Here is a 16,883-nt window from a genome sequence, read left to right as displayed (position 1 = left end):
GCACTGAGCTCCGTCTTCCTGAGCCGATGGGGGAAGTTGAATATGCCCAGGGTCTAAAGAAGGGTCTCAAGGGTGGAGCGCTTTGGCTGTAGGTCTCACTTTTCCCTGTGTTCCCTGGCTTTTTCCAGTATAGTCAGTGGGGGGCTAGGGGTCCACTTGATTGCCCACACATAGGCATCTGGTGCCATTTGAGATGTTTTACAGTGTCCCAGACATCCACAGGACACTTGTAGCCTCTCAGGGTGACAGCTGGAGGCTAGGAGAGATCCCTTGGAGCATCTGAAATTGTACTAAGCACTTACCAGGGCCTGCAGCTGGATCTGAGTCCCCTTCGGAGTGAGTGACAAAGGCTGACATCAGCCCCCTGCTCTCGCTGCCAGGCAGCAGCCCCTCTTCATGCGTGTGATGGGACAGAGGCAAAAAGCCACGATCAGCAGAGAGAAAAGATCTCTGCAGCTCCTCTCTGCTGAGTCTCCCTGTTGGAAAGAGTCCCCTGGGGAATCACTCCCTCTCCTTTTCCTGTGCAAATACAGGGACTATAAAAGGAACAGCAGAGGAGAGCCATGGGGCCCCCAGCTCATGCATTTTTTTTTTCTTTTACCAGCCATGCTGATGGCAGATCGTCACAGCGCAGTGACATAAAAAAAGAAACCCCATGCACCAAAGAGGCTTTCAACTAATGAAACATTAGCATATTATTAACATTATCTGCGGCACTAATCTAAGGCTGATTGCAGCCACTCAGACTAAATGAGCAGGAGGTTTATTTAAGGGGGGAGAGAGAAGGCAGAGTGTGTGTATGTGTGTGTTTGGCAGGGGAAAGGGGCAGTATGAAGAAATCTGTTCAATCAGATTAAATTAACTCCAAGTCACATCACGGGCTTCATTATTCCCAGCTAGGGACATCATCCCCCTGCCCCTCCCTGCACACACTCATGCGCACATGCATGCACTCTGTGCTCCTCACTGTGGCTGTTTATCTTCCAAACAACTGCAGATGGAAGATGCTCTGCGTGGTTCACTCATCCAGCTCTTCCCTCTGACAGACAAACCTCCCATTCCCAGCCCAAAATGCTTCTCTCCCACAGCTCTATCAGTTCTCAGTGCCGACATCTCCTATGCCTGCACTTCTGCCCCTTCCCCGAGGGAGCTTGTTCAGCTGATAGGATTACCATTGGGAGGCTTTCCTTGCATTTGGTGCATGATTTTTCTTGATCAGGAGAAGACACAGTGGTTTAGGCGAACGTGGTGTCATCCCTCTGTGAGGACATGCTAAACTGCCTGCTGTTACCTGAAAGACATCAGTCTTGGAGATGAATTGTTTATGGCGAACATATGAGGATAACGAGAGTAAATGGGAAGGACTTAGGAACAGGGAAGTTTAGCTTGAACATCAGGTGAATTTGTTAGACTGAAGAATAACCTCCCCTTGGGAAGGTGTAGACCTTGAAGGTAGACTTTACAGTCTACCTGACAGGAAGACAGAGAGACAGCAGTTTGATGCTGTGATCAGTGACAGATCTCAGCTCCTAGGCCACGGTCATATGAATGCATTTGCTCTGACACAAAAAAGCTTGAGGCAAAGGCTGGAGGTAGGTACCTCAGGGCATCACACAAATGAACAGTTCTTTTGAGGGGGAAAAAAAAAAAAAAGGCTTTGGATTGCAAGCGGAGTAGCATTTTCTTGGTTAGGGCAGATTAATTTTCGTTTCAAAGGTTTCAACACTTGTTCTCTGTTCTTTTTTTTTCCTTTTCTTTCTCCCCCCCCCCCCACCTTGGGGAAAGAGGGTTTTCATAGGGTGCCCAAGATCTTTGTCTTGTAAAGACTACTTCATGCCCAGTGTGCTGGGATCATAGGCTGGCTCAGGCTTGAGGAACAAAGCACAACAGTACATGGTGCCCACAGCACACAGTGCCATTAACATTCGCAGTCTGAACCTTAAAGCTGGACCTGCCTTTCTCCCCATGAGGTTACTGCGAGATATTTTTAAAAGCTAAGTCCACCACTGACTAGTGTTTATCATGAGTCGCATGAATGTGATAACCATCCTCATCTGATGAAGCAGCTGGTAGTAGCTAACTTTACATTGCACTCTAATCTAAATCACCTGAATTTTAATGTTATTAATTTAAGTGCAACTTCCTGAAGGAGAAGATGACATTGACAGTAGGAGTGACAGAATCTGGCCTGCAAGGGTCCCAGGGACAAAAGCCATTCCCAATGTGACTCCACTGCCATTCCTAGAGTCCTGTTGGGGAGGAATTCATTGTGTATCAATGACAGAGTTAAGGCTTGTCCCAGAAGTCCTGTCTCTGCACTATAATCTTTGATACCTATCCACCAGTTAGCATTGTAATATCACAAGGCAAAATCTGCAAACTGTGCACTGATTCACCTCTTCCACCCCTCCTATCCCTCTTGCAGCTTGCCATTAAGGTTCTGGGTTAACATGATCAAGAACCCACAGTTTGTCTTTGACATCCACAAGAACAGCATCACAGATGCCTGCCTCTCTGTAGTGGCTCAGACCTTCATGGACTCCTGTTCAACCTCAGAGCACCGCCTGGGAAAAGACTCACCCTCTAACAAGCTCCTCTATGCCAAGGATATCCCCAGCTACAAGAACTGGGTGGAAAGGTGAGTTTTGGCTCTGGAAAAGGGAATGCCATAAGCAAGCGGCACAATGAGGCCCTTCTTCATTGATGGAGGTAGGATGCATCCTCAGTATTGTTTCTGGTAATTGCCTCTGTGTTTTTTTTTTTCCCTCTGGCAACTGCCTGACTAGAAAGCTCCATGTTAGCCTTTTATTCCCACATGCCTTAAAGCAGAGATGAAAATTTAATTAGAGGTGTGAACTGAAGGTGTTTGTTGTTGTTGTTTCTCTTGAGAAGAAAGTGTTGAGAAGAGACAGAGGGAGGAAGAAAAGGGAGGAGACTGAGTCCGAGCTCTGTCAAGTACACGGGCTTCTAAGTCTTTCCACGCAGATGAGAAGCGGTTCTCAGCACTGTTATAACAGTCCCCATGCTGCCTAGATCCCAGGGTTCACACAATTATTGTCACTTATTCTGAATCCGGTAGCTTTCCATGGAGGTTATTCTGTTCCTTGAATGAGACTCCACAGAACAGATATTCTGGTGATTAAAGGTCTGCAGGTACTTTCTGAAAAGACAGGGGCCTTTCCAGGCATTTTACTCACATCTGCAAGACATGTAGCTGTAAGGACTGGACCATTTGATTTTGCTGCACTGGTAAACTAATCGGTTTATCTATGTATGCCTAAAGGGCATACAACCAAGACAACTGTTTCTGCAGGATGTAGGGTGTTGAATTTCTCTAAGATTTTCTGCAGAATCAGCGATAGCACATCTTGCACTCCATTCAGTGCAAACTTGTCTGCTGGAGCAAACCTTGCAGAAGTTGATCTGTGGTTTGTTTTCCAATATGCCACATTCTCCTAGTATTATTGGCAGATTTGGGAGCTGCATAGATGGAGAATGATTGTTGCTCTGTAAATACAACGATGGGGTTATCTTACAGATCATTCCTGTACAATGACATCCAGTTTTAAACAATGGTTTGTGTGGATGACTTCATAAGCACCATCTAAAATTGATACCTCACTGGTGGTTATATGAGATCTCTGCTACTTCAGTCATACCACACCTAAAACCAGGATATTTCTTATGGTGGAGATGGTTTTCTCTCATTTTGTGAAAGCAGAGCACAGCTGAGGAAAGAGCTCTGTACTCTAGTCTGCATGAGGTGATTTTTTTTTTTTATTTTTTTACAATAAAGCTCCCCTTGGTCTCTGATTTGCCCGGACCATTATTTTTAGATGTGGTTAAACACTTTTGCAAATGTCGTTTCTAGGCAACCTGTAAGGCTCTTATGAGCTACCTTGCTTAATTATGACCTACTTCTGGTACTGTGTCCAGGTTTCTGAATATGTATTAAGGTTGGTTGCTGGATCAATCTGGATAGGGGGAGGAAGGTGTAAGAGATTTATTTATAAATCATAAGTTTCAGCTTACAGTGACCCAAAGGTGTCATACTCTGGTGACTCTAACAACCTTATGTGCGGTTGGATTCTATAGACAAATACCCTGTTTTGCATATGCCCCTGGCTGATTTTTGTCTTTGTAGATGTTACATTTGGGGGATTTTTATCCTTGTAGATGTTACATCTGAGGTATGTGGGTGGAAAACAGAGTATAGTCTCATGCAGCACCTTTTCTCTGGGTGGTGAACTGAGGTATGTGGGTGGAAAACACAGGATATCCTCATGCAACATCTCTTCTCTGGATAAACAGAGGGCTGCAATCCCAATAATTTTTCCAGTATTGATTTCACTTTAAAACATTTTGGAGCTCAACCCTGTTGCCCAGTAACCCTCAGTAATAGGGGCCACATTTCCCTGGAGTTTTCCTGAAGAAGTGGGTTTGAAAAAGAGGTGAATAACACTTTCTGCTTCTAGTTAACAGCACTGAATTTCTGGGCCCAGCACGTGCTGGGTTGTTATCTGTACTGATATATGAAAACTTTAACTGAAGCTCAAAGGGAGGCTGTGGGTTTTGGAATATAATTAGAGCTTCTGACCTGCTAATACTTCTGTGAAAGGCAAGGGTTTGGCTCAGGTCTTTGTGGGCTACCTGAAAGGAGAATGTCTGTCAGTTCCACTGGCTCAAGGCCTGGATGCTATGGCAGATCAAAGAAAAAGATATCAAGGATGAATAGAACATAATTTCAATTCTACTCTGAGCTAATTTATTCATTTTCTCTATTCTACAAATGTATGTTGAGGCAGTTACTGCAACTCCAATGGCTTCAAGTAGTGGCTGGAGCTATTTCTGTAGTCAGCGTCAGTTGGAGACAACATCACTCAAGACCACTAGATTTCTTCAAAGAGCGAATCCTAAGATAAAAAGATTTTCAGTCAGAGAGTTTAAGAAGTGGTTGAGTAAATCAGAAGAACCTGAAATCAAATGAACTTCTTTGATGAAGAAGAATCTATAAGAGGGCAATTAGACAGTGGTAGACTGTAACCCTACTCGAAGGCACTCTGGAGTAAGAAGAGGCTCCTGTCTTTTAGTGTATCTGTTGAAATGTTAACTGGACTGGGCCACTCCAAGCCATCCCTTTGCAACTGCTGTTTTCTCAGTGTGGTGTATGCCTTCAGGACTCACGAACTCAAGGCAGGGAATTATCTTGGCACCAGAGTAGCAGAGAAGGCAGCAGCAATGGGTGAAAGCATGTACCTGCCATCCAAGAAAATTAGTTTTCCATCTCTTTGGAGTGTGAATGCATGACGGGAAGGGAAAAGATGCAGGTTCTTGCCTTGCCTGACCAATGGTCTACCTCTATGTACTACTCAACTGGGAGTTTCGTTTCAATGGTCCTTTGTTTCAGCCCAGTTGGAAGTAGAGCTGGATTCTGCCTATCTGAGCAATCCTGACATTTGGGAAAACCAAGTTCAACATCCAAATTCCATACCCAGGGCTTTTTCTCTTTGAAAACACATGGCTAAAAAGTACCTAGATCCATCCCCAACTCAGGTTTCCTGAGACAGATGAGGTTTAATTGTGACAGGGGAATTAGCCTGGGAAATGGGGACAGACTACTAGGCTTTTGTAGAAACCATCATGAGTCAGTCTGTGGTTCTCAAACAGGGTGGATGCTTTTCAGGAGTCAGTATTTGAGTCTGTCACAGCCCAGATCTGGTCAGAGCATCTTCTTTCTCTCCCTATGGAAAGAGAGGAAAAAAATGGGATTCTCGTCTGACTTCTGTTATAAAAGTCCATAGGTTTTGCTGAATTCACATTAGAGCAGCTTCAGATCTGCATCTTTTCAAGTTTATTTCAAATGTCCCCTTTGAGCCTAGAAGTCTGGCCAACTGGGGAGCATTTGATGCAATCTCCAAGCAATACAAAGGGGAGCCTGTTCTAATTGAGACTGTCTTGTTAGCATTCAGCACCACACTGAAAAGATGACAAAGGGTCGTGGCTGACCTTTCATTTCTCTCTATGGTGCCAAGCTTATGATAACACTTGTTTGAACTTCATTAACACTGTTTAATTGCTTGCATGGCAATCAATACGATGTTTTCCTACCAAAGTCTGTCATGGAGGCAGGGATGTGGGAAATAGAAAAGGAATGGATCACAAAAAGCAGAATCCAAGGAGTGTTTCCATTGCACGCTGGTGCCCAGAATACCTGCAGTGCAGCAAAGGGAAGAAGGGACTTGGGTTCCCTTTGACTGCCTACTGTGCATAAAGAATAACCCCTCAAAGACAAGCTGAAACTCAACAGAGACATTGGAAATATTCTTATGCCTCTAAGAATCTTCCAGCAAAGAACTTTCAAAATAGGTTTGTCAGGCCTGGGACTAAAAGAGGTTTAAAGTGAACTGATCTGTGGGATTCAGAATTATGACATCTGCAATTTATGATCTTAACCTGAGTACAAAAACTAACTGACCTAGCTGTTGCAACCCAGTCTTGGGTCCCTGATCTCACCTACCTCCCCTTCTTGCAACAACTATTGTTTTCTTGACATTACCCTTCTGAAGTCAAGGTCTTAAGCTTGTTAGAAAATGTGAGGGCAGTGTTTCTAGAATATGCAGCATGGATAGTCTGTCCCCATTCTGGATCTAATGTACATCACTTGGTAGCCTCTGATTTCAGGATTCTGTGTTCAACAGCTTGTTTGGTCTCTTCCAGTCCACTGCTTATGGTGTCTGTTGACAATTCTGTAAAATAGACTGATTTAATACAATAAAGATTATATACTTCACAAACCCTGATGTTGTAAGTTACTGAGGCTTTAAACAGAAACATTGGGGTGGCATTTTAGCTCCATGGGCTTTAAAAGAAAGCATCAAATGGCAGGTGGTAATCTTGACTCCACTTCAAAAAATGTAATCTTCTGCATCCCCTTTCCTTCCCAGAAAGAGGGCTCAAAATATAACATACCAAAGGTCAAGGGTGGAGGGTGCTGTCAGTAGAGATAATAAAAAACAGTGCTGGAAAGGGCCTCTAGAGGTCAACCCACCCAGCTCCTGCTTCAGGGCAGGATCAGCTCTGTCTAAAGCCTTCCTGACAGATGCTTGTCTACACTGCTCTTAAAGACCTCCAATGCCTGAGCCCCCCCTCACCTCAGGCAATCCGTTCCTCTGCTTCCCTGTCCTTCCCATCAGAGCATTTTCCCTGATGGCCAGCCTAAATCTCCCTGGCTGCAATTAAAGCCCATGCCATCTCATCACATCCCCAGGGGCATCCCCTGCTTCTCTGCCACAGCTTTTGCCACGTCTGGAGACTGTTAGCCTGAGTTTCCTTGCTCTTTTCATCTCTAAAAGGCTCCTGTTATTTCCTCATAGCAGTAAAACATAGCTCTTACACAGTGCAGTCTTCGGTAGGCAGGATGAAGAAAATGTCTTTACTCAGAGGGTACAGCCTCAAACCCACACGGACTCTGCATTGAGCCAATGCTGGCTGCTTTCTTCTCCCAGAGAAACTACCTGTGCTCATATTCATTCTTCAGTCACTGGCTCAGTGCCTCCCACCCATTCTCTATCGTTTATTCTGAGACAGAAAGGAGCCAAAAAAATGCCATGCACATGCAAAAGAAAATCAGTGCCCTAGGGGATACGTACACAGACAGAATCCTTCCCTAGAGCATTTCCTGGCGAATCTCTCCATCTGAAGATTTGACAGGCCTCGAGCTAACTTTGGAGGCAGGACCTTTTGTTTAGCTGTCATGCTCTTCGTGCCAAAGTCCGATAACTGTCCAACAGCCTGGCCTTGACCCTCTCTCTAAAACCAGATCAATAGGGAGTAACAGAGTTTTGCAGCTGCCCGCAGCTGAATCAGCACAGACATAAACTTCTGCAGCTCACACGCCTCCCAGCAAACTGAAACTGCCATGTTCTGTCCACAGAAGAACCGGCAGCATGCCCTTGAACTGCTTCACTTGTTTCCATAAAAGCGCTGGCTGCAAGGTTGTTCCCAAGCTTTTCTTCAGCCTTTTCTGATCTAGCTGTCCCCCATATCCCTTTCATACATCTCTTCCTCCTCCAGTGGTCCGGATACAGCCGGCTATTGCATAACCCTAATTATGTTATTGCTGTAATTGCATCTGCCGTCTGCAGCACATGGATTTGTTACAAGCTTTTCATATGCTAAAATGATTATTAATGAGAGTAGTCCCAACCCAGAGACGGCACAACAACAGCCATGACAAAAAGATCTTTTGGAAGGCAATTAGCTCCATGCTAAGCTGTCTAAACCACAGCAGTGCTGGAAAATTTCAGACTGGAGAGGAAGTACTGGCAACAGGGCTTTTCTCTTCTCCTTTGATGAGTTAATGAGTTACTGAGTGGCAGCAAATACAGTCATGCTTGTGAAGCAGCTCCAGTAAGGAGCCTTTTCTGTCTGGTACCTAAGGCAAGAGCATTTACCCTGCCCCTGGCCTAAGCAGAGGGTAAGCTATATTCCCAGGTCACTGCTGCATTGCTTTCCTTAGAGGAAAAGAAAAAAAAAAGAAAGACTTCACAGGGAAAGAGGAGGATGTGTAAGGAGCAAGAACAGTTTTTTCTCAAGGCTAGGAGGGAGCATCACTGTACCTCAGTGTGTACAAAATCCTTCCCCCTCTAAGCATGGCAGTGGAGGGTCTCATGGGCTCTTCTGTTCAAGCCAGGCTGGGGTGAGTTGCAGTCCTAACGACACCTGTTAAGTCACCTCCTATGATCTAGTCATCTTCACGTTCTCCATTTGAGTCACCCATGTGCCTGAGTGAGGGCCGATGCAGATTCCCCCAAAGTGCTTGAGGGTTTCATAGCTTCTGATGTCTAATGCATGAATTTCCTGCCACATCAGAGAGTGAGCAGCCTTGAGATACAAACCCAGTCTCCGCCTGTGATTCAGGAGAAACTCAAGCCCTGAAGGGAGGATCTTTTGATATGCATCTAGGGATCTCCTGGAAACAGCTGGACAGGGACCCACTGGAGATGACTTGAACTAGAACACAGAAGAAGGAGCAAATCTGGAGCATCAGGGCAGTGTAGTGCATGCCTGACCAAGTCGTCACCCTCTTCTACTTTTAACCTCAGTCATGAATCCATGGAGGCAGTCTAAGCTGGATTTGCTGCTTTATTATCTTTCTGTCTCATTCAGTGGGAATCTGGCCTAGTCTGGCATTCACAACCTCCCAGCGGCTAAAGCTGCCCCTGGGGCTGTGGAAAGGTGAGTCCATGACCTGTCCATGTCTCAGGTGATCCATGAGACCTCTCCCTCACCCTTAGCTTTGGTGTGCGCACAGAAGCAGCCTGGTGAGAGCAGTCTCTCCCCGTGCTGCCTCGCAACTCAGCTTTGGTATAAGTGAGAGTAGTCAGCAGCGCATCAGCAGTTTTGCAAACGCTGGCAGTGAAAATTCAAGAATCTCTGGGGTCCAGTGACAGTTTCTCAGTGGTTCTGAAGACATCATATGCCATCATATGTAAATGACAGAGAGGCCCTAAGTACCTCTGAGGATCTGGGCTCAAATGAAAGGTAAATAGAGACTCAGCAGGGATATTGATCCCTGCTAAGATGCTTTAATATACACATTTATAGTTTCTTAGATAGTGCACTGATGGCTTCATTAGAAACACATCAGTATAAATAATAAGTTGTTTGGTCATGGCAGAGTTCTGATGGAAGGAGATTATATGTCTTCTCCCTGTACTAGCAACCAGATTTGGTTGTTTGATTACTGGCACATGCTGTGCCTCCCCTCTCCCTCCCTCCCCAAGTAAATGCTGTGGGTTTTTTTCTTTTTCTTTTTCTTTCCCTGCAAGTAAACACTTCCAAAATATCTTGGGTTGCAGTCTTAGTACTTGTCAACTGTGTGATGTGGCTGACTTGAGCCTGGGGAGACTGGAGGGCTTTGGTGTGGTGATGGGTGGTGGCCCATGAACCCAGCACACAGAGATCATGGCTTGAGAGTTTGCCATGGTTGGAGAAAAAGCCCTGAAAATCAGATCACTGCATCCTCTCCTCCCCTCTAGGGAGCATTGTGTGTTGCTTTTCGTTGTTTTGTTGTTTAGCTGAGTCATGGAAGTTTTGTGATGCTGGAAAAAATATCTCTGCGGGGCTGGGAAAAGGAATGGGAGGCTTTCAGACTCTTGTGAGTTGCAGACCCAGGGGAGTGTTGCTCCAAGTGAAAGGGAGACAGAAGGAGAAACTTGGAGAAGCAGATGGTGTGTGCCTGTGTGCTTCACTTTACAGAAGGGCCCCATCCCTGCACCCAGTATCCCACCACCTTTTGATGACAAGCAGAACTAGAGAGAAAAAGAAGGATTTCAACTGGTTGTCAGAGCCAGACTGTCAAACACAGCACAGTGCTGCTGCTTTACTCCACTGGCCTCATTTACTTTTGCTATGATGTAATGCCCTTCACTTCTCATTTCATCCAGCAGGAGGATGCCTATGCAATATTCATAAGGAGTTGGGCTCCCCTCCATGGGCTCTTCTTAGGCACCATAAATCAATGTATTTCATTGCACTGCAGGCTCTTTTTCCCTACAAGTCCGTGAACCATGCTGGCTACACAAGGATGTACTTTCCCTTGGTTATCAAATCATGCCTTGTTTTTTGGTCATAGGACTCTGGTTCTCAAGAATGTGCTCCAGCAAAAAGGAGTCTGAAATAGCACATCCAGGGATGCTACCAGTATGTTACAGTATCTCTTGTCATAATGCAGATGCGGCAGATGTCAGACTTTATCCAGCTGCTGATGGTGAGAGCTGCTGGAGTTTGCTGGGAGTGGCAAAGCTCTAGAAATGCCTGTTCATGCTGATCACTGATTTCTTCTGAAGGTAGCTCTGCAGGACAGGTCCTCATGGGGGGTCGTGAGATTCCGGATGGCTCTTTCCCTCAGAAAGAGTTCAGGCCCACTCGGGAGTAGGCAGCATGTAAAGAGAAATCAGGATGAAATCAAGTCCAGACCACTCATTGCTGGAGAACTGGGAGTGGGCAATAGCTGGACCATGGGACTGGGAATTTTGACTGTTTCTGAGCCCAGAAGACAAGCAGCTAGAACTCCAGGGAGAATAATTTTGTTTTGTGTACTGGAAGTTTCAGTAAAGTTGACAAACTTTGAATGAGTTTGTATGATGAACCAGAGACTAAATCTGGAAGCAGTCAGACTAGAAGACTACACACAGAGCTGGCTGGCTCCTATGCCTTTCTCTGCCCAAGGGCAAGGATCAATATATCAATTCCTCCCTCTGCAAAACCAGGACAGTAACTGAGACCCACTCATTGCAGTAAATTGGGAAGGGACTGGGAGGCATAAAACCAGACTGAGGCCAATACTGGAGCTTTCTGGTGTGCATGAGTTTCCTCTCAGTGCTCTTGCACTGGGTCTTCTTTCGCAGGAGACTCAGACAGCTGCTTGTCCCACTCTGTCATAGAAAGTATTTTCCCACTTGTCTCTCTGAAGGAGCCTTATCATACAGCACTTCAGTGTCCAATTTCTCTGCAGTGGAAGACAGCCTCCAGCGCAGCAGGTGTCTTGACGCTGTTTACAGGACACCTGTCAGCTCTTTCGTCTCCCCGTCCCCTCTGCCTCCTAATTATAAAATTGTGGATCACTGCAGCAATGGGCTTCTTTTTTTTTTTTCTTCTTCTTCTTGTGCACAAAATGTCAAATTGCAGAAATTAAAAATGTAAATGATGGTGTCTAATTAACCAGTTGACAGCAGAGCACAGCTGCAAGTGACAGTGACTGATTACCTTCCACAAACCTTGTCCTCCAAGACCTGTCTTACCCGGGGGACGAAGGACAGTGAAAATAGCAACTTTCTTAAAGAGACATTGCTCCACTGATGAAGCCTGATGCATGGGCAACAGTTATAGGGGGCTCCATGTCCTATGGATAAAGTCCCAGTTCCCTTGAACTCAAGGGGAAAAGCTTTGACTCCTAAGGGAGGCTGATTTTCCCCAACCAGAGTGGGGATGAAGGCATTAAAGCTTGTTGCCTTGAATTGTGATAGCAGGCTAGCTTAAAGTTTGAGGCAAAACCAAGGTGCTGAGAAGCAGAGAAGTCCCTGGGATAAACCGGATTGTGTGGGGGGAGGTGGACAATGTTAGCCATGGATGCAGATGAACAAGTGTGAGTGGCATAGGCAGGCATACGAAGGGATTTTGGTGCATGGGAGTGAGAGCAGGAGCTCCAAGTGAGTGGGGAGATCAGTGTGACTTCTCTGCAGGATTGGAGGCAATGCTCAAAGGCCTTGAAGGCTGATGAAGGAATCCAGCAGCAACAGGTATGGCCTACTTCTTTGATGGCATGGAGAAAGTTTGCAGGATGCTCTTTGGGGTTTCAGTCTCAGAATAGGGTCAAATGATTTCAATACAAATCTGGTATTCAGGAACTAGTGGTTCAGCTCTAAGTTCTGCTTTTGGCTAAGTCACTTCCTTGCTGTAAAAGAAGAGCATGACCAAGTATTTCATTCATGCATGGGAAGAACCTGAAAGACACTGAGAAGCGTGTCCCTCCTCTTTGTGCTGTTGGCTTTCAGCTCGTGACTGCCTATTCTCTCCTGCCCAAGAAACACCTTCAATTCTCTCTTGCAGGTACTACTCAGACATCGCCAAAATGCCAGCAATCAGTGACCAGGACATGAATGCATACTTGGCTGAGCAGTCTCGCATGCACATGAATGAGTTCAACACTATGAGTGCACTCTCAGAGATATATTCCTACGTTGGCAAGTACAGTGAGGAGGTAAGAGCACTGGAGCAGGGGAAAGTAGTTCTGCAGAGCCATGGGGCAGCCCACCCATTTTCAGGGACCAGCATGTGTCACAGTTCCCTGCCTTCATCCTTGCTAGGGGTCTGATGGATTTAAGGAATGGAAAGCAAGGGCGGGTACCTGAAAGGGGGGGCCCTGGGATTATTGAGTCCCCTCAACCCTCTTCCATCTGGCTCCCTGTTCTGTTTGTATCCTACTGTCGGTTCATCAGATTTAGCTGGTGCGCAATAGTTAATGTCAGGTGTTACCTTGCTATGGGGAAGCCCTATGTGATCTTTGCATCATACGTGATCAAAGGCAAATATAAGGAACAGCTTTGCTCTAGATGCAATGTACAGAGACAAACAGAAGCTGGCTGCAATTCTGTGAGGGTCCAGCTGACCACTGGGGGATGTTGGCCAGGGAGGAGAAGCTTAGGAGAAGTTTGTCATAAAGTCAACCAGAAAATCATACTTACTAATTAAGAGAAGTCATGGCTGGCTGAGATATTCCACCTTGTATCTACTGATAGACTCCACCAATAAGGATTTCTAGGGAAAATCAACCAATTTGTTCACAGTTTGGACATAGATACAGACAAAAATGGGAGTAAAGACAGCAGTTCTTTGCTCAACATTTCTGTGTAAGTTTGGTGTTTGTCTAACAGCATCGGCTAGTGTAAGCCAAGTCTCTGCAAACTTTCTGCACCAGTGCTCTGCCAACCCCCTTCTAATCCCACTTTCTAAGGCAGAGCTACCACCCTGCCTGGCAGGAGCAACCTGAGGCACAGCTTGATCCTTCAGGGCCAAAACACTCTGCCATTGCATCCCAGATTTTGGCAGCTGAACCCCATTTCTCTGTTCTCCTGCTGTTACTCAGGCAGCTCCATCCTGTTTTGCAAGAACTTTACTGTCCAAAACTAAGGGTCAGGATCCATTTAACTTCAGTCCACTCAGCATGTAGGCATCTGGTTTACTGTTATCACCTATATTCCCTCTGTAAGCAGTGGAAAACCTGCCTCCAGGGAGCAGTTTGTCCAGACTATCTTGGACATCTTAGATGGTTTGGATCAATCTCTGGAGATGCTAGTCTTTTCTCTGTGGGCTAAAAGGGAAGGCTGGAAACCTCATGTAGACTACAGGTAGATTTACCTCATCCAGCTTAAATATCTAGAATGAAGTTATTTGCATCTTAGCCTGTGTCTAGGTTCCCATTACACACAATGTAGACCTGGGACAGTACTTAGTTATTTAAATATATGTGCCCAGGGCCATTTCAGATGCTCTAAAGCATCTAAGAAGGGGCCAACAGGTATGATACAGTATTTAAAGGTGTCCTGCATGGTTCTGGATGCTGAAGGCCAGGTGAGATACCCTAGGGCATGTCAAGTGGCATGGTCATCTGGGTATAGGCAATGAGTCAAGCAAGCCACCAAATAACTGGAAGTTCAAGATGAGAATCCATTTGATCACTTCCAATAAAGAGATCTGCATTTAGTCAAATCAACCTCAAACTGCCTTCACAGTTCTCTGCTGACCAACTTGCTTTGCACGATGTAAGCTAACCCTAGGGCCCACCTCAGGGACAGCTGACCCTCATCTGTTACTGTAGGATATTGGATTTGGTCCTTCTGGGCAGAAAAAAAGCGCCACATCATTTCTTTCTCTCTCTTGCTGCAGATTCTTGGAGCCCTTGATCAAGACGACCAGGCTGGGAAACAGAAACTTGCCTACAAACTTGAACAAGTCATAACCCTCATGAGCATAGACAGCTGAGAACTGTCCTGCCAGGGACACCCTGGGAGGGATAAACCAAGTCGTGCCTCAGTCAAGATCATCATCTTTACCAAGTGCAAGTTTTGATTGGCTGGAAGCAGTCACTGAACAGCTCTCGCTCTTCTCTTTCTCTCTCTCTCATTTCTTTCTCTTTCAAAAATCTATGGACAAAGCGACAAAGCCCCAGGGGTGAAAAGGAAAAGATTGCAGAGGAATCTCGGCTCTGGGGATATCAAGACATTCAGGTGGAGCTCTTCTTTTTACAGCTTGCCCTCTGCCCTTGATCTAAAGAAAAACTATAAAAACAAACAAACAAAAACCCTCCCCCAACATTGAATCATCAGTCTGCAGATGCAAAATTGGGAGGTCACCTCTGTCATGCTGCTTTAACTGTCCTCCTAGGGCTGTAGCCTCTGGAGTGGACACGGAAATGAACTCAGTATTACTAAAATTCTCACTGAGGGGAACGCAGCCTGCCTGCAGGGATCCTGGAGGACAGGAGCAAAAGGAGATCCTCTCCAGCAGAGCCATTGAAACTCTATCTCTTGGTAGCAACCCACTGGGAGAGGAATTCAAACCTCCCCGAAAAACACCACAGCTCAGCTCAGAGTGGGACCATTGTGGCTCTTTTCTGCCTGGGCAAACAGCGGTGTAGAGCTGCTCTCTTGGGGCAGGGGAAGGGTCAAGAGGGGAGGAGGAGACCGATGCTCCCCTGCCCACGTTTCATATGGTTATTCTTATTTTTCAAAGAAACCTGTGTTCCCCTCCATCTTTCCCATTGTGTCCTGTTGGTCATAGCACTGCGACAAAAATGCTCTTTCTGCTCAGTGGCATCCTGTTGGTGGTGATTCTGTTCCTTCTGGCAATGGACAGTGCAGCGTCTCCCTCATCCCCACCTCAGCTTGGAAAACAAAAGACACAAGTCTCAAATTGTTCCGGATGAGGTGCTTGGCCTCAAAAACCAACCAGAGGGATTTTTTTTTAAGCTGTTTGTTCTTTCCCTTTTGTTTCCTGAACTGGAACACTACTAGTGTTTTTTTCATGGTGGAATACCAGGAGCATACTGAAGGGCTTGCTATGAAGCAAAGTGGTATATAGAACTGATTGTAGAAGCTTCCTTCAAATCCACCGCTAAGAGGAAATGTCACACATTTTGGAAAGAAATCTGGGAGGAAATGCAAATGAAACACCCCTCATCTGCCATTTGGTGCCAACTTCTGGACCTTCCTTTTATCCATTTCTGGAACCAACCGGCCCTGCTGAAGGCACAGCTGGTGCTTGGGAAGGATTTGCCACCTCTTTGCACTTCAGAGATCACTGTCATCACAGAACAAGGATGGGTGATTACCCCTTCATTCCTCTGCTCAGCTCCTTCAGAGCAACTACATCTCAGTCTGCTTCATAGCCAACTGAATAGGAGTGAGCTCCTGCCTCTCTTCTGCATTTGGTTGTTTTTTCATACAATTGTCAATGTGGTTCAGTGTCATGGGAGCAGCAGCCCTGCAGAGCCACAAGGAATGTGGACAACCTCGCTCCTGGTACAACACAGAGGCAAGAGCCGAGTGTGCATTCGTCTCACCAGAAATGAACGGTGCACACTAGCAGATGCAGGAATGGTTTGATGCTGTGAAGAACGAGCTCTCATCCATCTTGTGCCATCCTCAGGAGGACAGCCTGGATCTACTTTGCAGGTGGAGGGAGGAGGGGTACAGACAGGATGTGTAAATTGATTATGGAGTGAGTGTATTTGGTTTTACTCATGTATCTTGCTAGCAAACCGTAACGGCTACACAGCAACTAATCACTAGTGGATGTGATGGGGGACGTGGTGCAAACAGGAGTAGGTTAGGAAGTGGATTTCGTTCAGCCAAGCACCTAAATATGTAGGCAGGTCTTTCTAAAACCACTTGAAGAACAACAGTCCAAAATTGGGTGTTGGGGGGGGGAGAATATCACAAGATTCATATTGAAACAGCAAACTTAGGGACACGTCTTGGTTTTAAAACCCCAGACATTTCTCTCTTGATTATAATTATTATTATTTTGTGTGTGTGTGTGTGTGTGTGTGTGTGCGTGCGTATCTCTGTGTGTGTGTGTGTGTGTGTGTGTGTGTGTGTGTGTGTGATTTCCTTTTTAATTTTGCTTGCTTTCTGTTTGATTGCTGAGCTGATGGACTTATCATGCACCTTATGGACATCTCAGCATTTTTGAGAGGCCTGCACACTGGGGCTGATTTGGGCTCAGTTGGTTCTGCCATGGTTTTGTTGATCCATTTAGTAGTGTTGGCGCATGTTCCAGATCCATTGATTATGGCTGTGAAAGTGGGGTGGAAGTCCCAC

The 16,883-nt window shown here is 45.8% G+C and overlaps 1 protein-coding gene across 1 annotated transcript in view; it reads left to right on the top strand.

The window, feature by feature from the left end:
- PLXNA4 (plexin A4) overlaps positions 1 to 14,544 on the top strand; it is a 466,063-nt gene extending 451,519 nt beyond the window's left edge. Inside the window, exons 31-33 of the mRNA XM_067317539.1 lie at positions 2,426 to 2,638; positions 12,613 to 12,763; positions 14,449 to 14,544. Coding sequence (XP_067173640.1) covers positions 2,426 to 2,638; positions 12,613 to 12,763; positions 14,449 to 14,544 — 460 coding nt within the window. The remainder of the gene's footprint in view (positions 1 to 2,425; positions 2,639 to 12,612; positions 12,764 to 14,448) is intronic.
- Positions 14,545 to 16,883: the final 2,339 nt, after the last annotated feature.

The sequence above is a fragment of the Apteryx mantelli genome, chromosome 1 (genome assembly GCF_036417845.1).
Source record: "Apteryx mantelli isolate bAptMan1 chromosome 1, bAptMan1.hap1, whole genome shotgun sequence".
Taxonomy (NCBI): Eukaryota; Metazoa; Chordata; class Aves; order Apterygiformes; family Apterygidae; genus Apteryx; species Apteryx mantelli.
This window is presented reverse-complemented; position numbering and strand designations above follow the sequence as displayed.